Below are 5,847 nucleotides of genomic sequence, written 5' to 3'. Positions count from 1 at the left end.
GATAGGCCTCCCTCCGCGTCGATTAAATCCGACCGAAGGGAGTAGTTTTTTGAAACAAGAGGGGTCTCCAAGGAATCCGAGAGTTGCAACTTAAATTATAAGTGATGAGTACAATTTATAGGCAGGTCACTCAAAGAGAAACAAGAACACAACGTGGGCGTGGACAATTACACAAAGGACCTAGCAATTAACTCCTAGGTCGTCTCCACCGGAAGAGAGCCTCCATCGCTAACTACCTTGACACCGTCGGGGGTACACCACTTGTCGGCGAGAAGATGTTGATTCTGACAATAAGCTCTAAGAGGGGCCTCTGCTCTAGAGGTTGAGTAAAACACCATCGAGGTGTCTAGATGGGCCTCCCTTTCGGCTAAGGATCACTGATGCAATCATGGCCTCACGTTGTACGCTCGACGCTGCAACACAAACCTGTCTCGCTATCTTGAAGATGTCGAGGTTGCCGCGCTGTTTCGCTTCTTTCCCTCGCCTCCACGGCCAAACAGAAGAAGCTCCATCGCCCAACCCTCACACACCTCGAGGTGGCCACAAATCACAACTTTATTGAAGCAGACGCCGCCCTTTCCCACCATGCCTTGCTCCCACTACAAGAGCAACACACATCGAGGAAGAACCCTATGCCACCAAGATCTAGAGCTCCGCCCCAACTAATGGGCATAAAGCCAATTTCGTGCAGACCGCCGCAACTCCTCCTACTGCTAGTACTACTAATACTCTGTACAACCCGCTCCAGCGTCCCCCCCCCCATGTCCACACCGCCGAGGACGCAAGGAAATTGATCAGTTGTATAACGATTGCCTCTACTACTGGGACAAGAGCTGCCTCTCGACTCTCAAGGACGTGGGAGGGTGAGAGAAGATGAGGGGGAAATGATCGATTTCTTTGTTCTCTCGAGGAATATCTAGCGATCCCATGCTTCAAATGCTACCATGATTTTTTCAGAATTTAAAATTAAAAATTGTTTAATTTTTTTGAAAAGTATTGTGAGTGTTCACAAGATGTGTCTTTAACTTTTCAGCATCAAATTTGAAATGCATATGGTGAAAAAAGACAAATTGGTACATGAATAGTGACATTTGTACTTTTGTCTTTTTGTACACTGTTCTTGTTAGATTTGTCTTCTTATTTTATTTTATGTGTTTTTAATTTTAATTTGGTTCTGAAAATTTTAGGGATTGTAAGCACATATCTTGGGAGCACTCATGTATTTTTTTTCTAAAATGAAATAGACAATTATATAAATTTGAATTTTAGATCATGGTATCATTTGAAGTGTGGGTGGGATCAGTGGATGTTTTCCCTACTGCTGTCCCTGCCTAACTCTCGCCTGATGACGGTGCTAGGAATATGCTAGGGCTCGCGGGTCGGGCGTCAAGATCCGGGCGCGGTGCGCTGTCGCCATCGATCGCACGCAGCACCACCCGATGCCGTTGGAATCTGGCGCGACACCACCAGCAGAAGCTTTGCTTCCATCCGAAGCGCGAACACACTGCTCGCGCCCTGCGCTGCACTGCACGGATTAAGCATTGATTAATCGCCTGCCTGATAATTTCTCTCTCCCGCCATTGTTTTCTTTAAGGAAAAGGAGCTGAGAGAATTCATCGTGGAAATCTGGGAGCCCGGATCTGAAATTTCCCGGTTGGTAGCAGTCGGTGTGCAGCGTGGGGAAGAGGGAGGGTGGGGCTTATAAATACGGCTCAGATCTGGGTAGAGCTTTCCATCGTCGTCCGCCCCGGTCTAATCCGATTCAAACGCACCGCTTCCTCGTGTCCGAACTAAGCCCCAATCCCTCCCCCAGCACCGGCCCCTCCTGGTGAGCATTCCCAACGCTTCCTTCCTCCCTCACTTCTTCGATCAGGCCGCGATCCCTCAGGAGATCGCGGGTTTCATTCTGTCTCTCCGCTGATTAATTCACTTAGGTTTGGTTTGGTTCGGTGGATTCTGACGATTTCTTGGTTTGGGCCGATCTTTGTGGCCAGGTAGGTGCTCGACGCGATGGCGCAGAAGGAGGCCAATGGCAACGGCGCCACCACGCGCCCGCCGCCCACGCCCTCGCCGCTCCGCTTCTCCAAGTTCTTCCAGGTACGCGCCTGGTTGTTGCCCTGGTTCTTGGGATCTGATCGCCGGATCTCGCACTTCGGTTGGTTGCTGTTTTCTGATTCGGTTCGCGCTGATTTTCGGGCAGGCCAACATGCGGATCCTCGTCACCGGCGGAGCTGGATTCATCGGCTCCCACCTCGTCGACAAGCTCATGGAGAACGAGAAGAACGAGGTAATCGACGACCAGATCCCCTCCCTCTACTGCTTCCTTGCTTGCTACTTGCTCGCGAATTCCAGAGAGAGGTCAACTCCATTGTGAGCTGGATCTGAGTCGTACAGTCAGCCAGGAGCTGAGATCTTTGTGAAAAGGACCCTTCTCAGTGGAGCTGCTTTCTGCTGCCAGATCTCAGGGCGCAAGCTTGTTTCTGCATTCATTTTTAGCATGGAGTGGGCCATTTACTGTCCAGGGCTTAAAGCTGGAAGCTTTGCCTTAACTCTCTAGTGCTTGACAAAGCTACTTAGATTGCAAGAGAGATCCAGTGGCAATGCTTTAGCGAACTACTCTTGAGTAGCGCTGCTGCATTCTGTATCTCGAGCTTAGAGTGTGAGATCACCGAGATCCAGTGGCAATGCTCATGAGATCTTTCCATCAGCTCTTCATTTTAAGAGTACCTGAGGAAGTTTCTGATTTATGCGTCGAGTCCCATGCTAGCTGTTTTATTGGAATTTGTAGAATTATAAGCGTTGTTACTACCTGGATCTGTATCACATACCTTTGAGCTTACAGAACTGATTAAGTGTTATTTTCGTTCAGGTCATTGTTGCTGACAACTTCTTCACTGGTTCAAAAGACAACCTCAAGAAGTGGATCGGTCACCCCAGATTTGAGCTCATCCGTCACGGTAATACACTCATACTGCAGACTCAACTCATAATGAATACTCAGTTTAGTTCATTTCCATGTAGCCACACTCTCTTGTATGCTTACAGATCTTTCTATCAGCTCTTCATTTAGGAGTACAAAGTTTGAGTTGTTTCCTTACAATGTTCCTTAACAACTATAGATCCTTGTTAGCCTACCACAAATTAAGCACCGTAAGTGTATTTGCTCATAGTCAATGCCTGTACTAGAAACACCTACTGAGTTGTCTATTGAACGAAACCGGCAGTTTGAAGTCTTTTAGTTAACTACACCACTTTTTACAGCTTATTTTCTAAATAAAAATGATTTCCAACAAGATCAACTTGTTTTTAGTTATTAGTGCGAAGATGCCAAACTTTCAGTTACCTTTGTTGCAAGCCACTTCCCTCAATTGTTTCACTTCTTAAGCTACCATATTCTTGTGTTGGAGTTTCGCTTTAATTATATTTTCCCCTTGTTTCAGACGTCACCGAACCACTGCTTGTGGAGGTTGACCAAGTCTATCACCTTGCTTGCCCTGCCTCACCAATCTTCTACAAGCACAACCCTGTCAAGGTGTGCAGGCTTTGCTTTTGTGATTGTTCTAACATCTGTTTTGCTCAAATGTTTCAAATATTGATCTGTTGTCCCATTCCATTTTCAATCTTATCATGATTGTAAATGGCCGTGAGCCATAATTTCATAATTATTCCTATCCCGATACTATAATGGGTGTCTATATCTTGAACAGACTATCAAGACAAATGTTATTGGAACCTTGAACATGCTTGGACTTGCAAAGAGAGTTGGTGCTAGGTCAGTGGTTATCACCACACTGATTCTTGCAATACCATGAGAAAAAGGGAAACTATATTAAACTGAGGTTCTATGTTAAATTGCAGAATATTGTTGACTTCCACCTCTGAAGTTTATGGTGATCCTCTTGAGCACCCCCAGACCGAGGCCTACTGGGGCAATGTTAACCCTATTGGTATGCCCATTCATCTTCTGACAAATATGTATATTATGTTGCCTTTTCTGAATCCATGTCGAGTAATTCTCATTTGTTTTATTTATTTATTTTCTTCATCAGGAGTCAGGAGCTGCTACGATGAGGGCAAGCGTGTTGCCGAGACGCTTATGTTTGACTACCACAGGCAGCATGGCGTTGGTAATAATTTGATTTTTCTTCCTTGAACTTCATTATTGGCTATTAACTTTTGTCCATCAGTAGCCTTTGATTGCGAGCTGTCCCTAATATGTATTTGTCATCTACTTCTGTAGAGATCCGTATTGCTAGGATTTTCAACACCTACGGACCTAGGATGAACATCGATGATGGGCGTGTTGTTAGTAACTTCATTGCTCAGGCCATTCGGTAATTCTTGTTGTGCTTTCACTTTTCTCGGATCTTGTGGCCAGATGGTTTTGGAGCTTATTTTGTCATAACTTTGCAGTGGTGATGATCTGACTGTCCAGAAGCCAGGAACACAGACTAGGAGCTTCTGCTATGTCGCTGATATGGTTTGTCCTCTACTATTATTTATCATTATATTTATCAATATCTGGTCAAAACTCAGTATGTATGTTTGGCATCATCTAATCACTGTTACCATTTCAATGCAGGTCAATGGCCTTATGAAGCTGATGAACGGAGAAAACACCGGACCAATTAACATTGGTAACCCAGGTAAAACTCATTCGCATTTGTGTCATTCTTTGGCTGCGCTGGACAACTTGTTCAGTGACTTATTTGTAATTCTATACTTGCATTTCTGTGGTAATGAACTCGACTTTCTTTTTTCACCAAATGTAGGTGAATTTACCATGCTGGAACTTGCTGAGAACGTGAAGGAGGTAAGCTGGATATTCTATACTCATCCCATCCAACTTTACTGCGTAGTGGCATTCTGTTTAGCTTCAGTGCATGTGAATTATGGATGGTATACTAACCAGTGCCTGGTTTTACTTTACAGTTGATCAACCCAGAGGTTGCAGTGATCATGACCGAGAACACTCCTGATGACCCTCGCCAGAGGAAGCCCGACATCAGCAAGGCCAAGGAGCTTCTCGACTGGGAGCCCAAGATCGTCCTGCGCGACGGCTTGGTGCTCATGGAGGACGATTTCAGGGAGCGCCTGGCAGTGCCCAAGAAGACCAAGGCCTAAGCTGCCTCCCTTGCTTTTGGCGCACAGTAACACACCGGTTCACTGGATCGGAGCATACTCATAGTTGGGGTGGGTTCACCATTATTCGTTTCCGTCGGAATTTGAGTTCCAATAAACCAATTACACCTTCGTCATCGTTCAACTTGAAAGATTGTACTATTAGACACTTCATACGGGGCTGGCTGTCTGTTTGTGTTACTCCCGCTTTTGCGGAACTTGTGATCCTATGTTTGTAGCCTTTGCACTTCCCTAAATCGATTATTATAGCAATGTTATTGATGCCATTTTGGGCTTGGTATTGAAGTTCTTGCTGCTCTGAGTGTGCCTGTCTGATGCTTTTCGAATAGACTATATATTTGGTCTTTATTTGCTATATTGCGCTGTCGCCAAGTGCCCCGACAGTTCGGACCTTGGCAAAAGCAGTTTCTTGTTTAGGGGAAGCGTCTCGTCCTGAATCCTGATATTGTTTGGTGAGTAACGTCGTGTTCTTGCTTCATATTAAAGCCATTTGATCGATTGGTACGTCTTGCCAACCAAAAAGGCACCGTGATTCCGGTGTTAGATATTCTGAGTTCTCAACAGTTCCTTTCTGTCGGCCAGTTCGTCAACGGCTGCAGCGTTCGTGCTCTTCTTTCTGTGGCCTTTGCCTGCACTCGTACGAACACACGCTGACAGGGTGAATTGACAAGAAGTTTCTGGAGCGTTGATTGCGTGATCCGACGG

The 5,847-nt window shown here is 45.7% G+C and overlaps 1 protein-coding gene across 1 annotated transcript; it reads left to right on the top strand.

Moving 5' to 3' along the window:
- The first annotated feature begins 1,700 nt into the window (after nt 1–1,700).
- LOC124702109 (UDP-glucuronic acid decarboxylase 6) lies at nt 1,701–5,295 on the top strand. Its single transcript, XM_047234214.1, has 13 exons — nt 1,701–1,826; nt 1,991–2,097; nt 2,201–2,287; nt 2,870–2,957; nt 3,441–3,532; nt 3,708–3,772; nt 3,859–3,947; nt 4,050–4,127; nt 4,241–4,334; nt 4,414–4,480; nt 4,583–4,646; nt 4,773–4,813; nt 4,933–5,295. The coding sequence occupies exons 2-13, from the start codon at nt 2,011–2,013 to the stop codon at nt 5,122–5,124; spliced, it is 1,044 nt and encodes a 347-aa protein (XP_047090170.1). The 5' UTR covers nt 1,701–1,826; nt 1,991–2,010; the 3' UTR covers nt 5,125–5,295.
- The last annotated feature ends 552 nt before the right edge of the window (nt 5,296–5,847 follow it).

Source organism: Lolium rigidum, chromosome 3 (assembly GCF_022539505.1).
Source record: "Lolium rigidum isolate FL_2022 chromosome 3, APGP_CSIRO_Lrig_0.1, whole genome shotgun sequence".
Lineage (NCBI taxonomy): Eukaryota > Viridiplantae > Streptophyta > Magnoliopsida > Poales > Poaceae > Lolium > Lolium rigidum.
The sequence above is the reverse complement of the archived record's forward strand: the minus strand, read 5'-3'. Positions and strand labels throughout refer to the sequence as shown.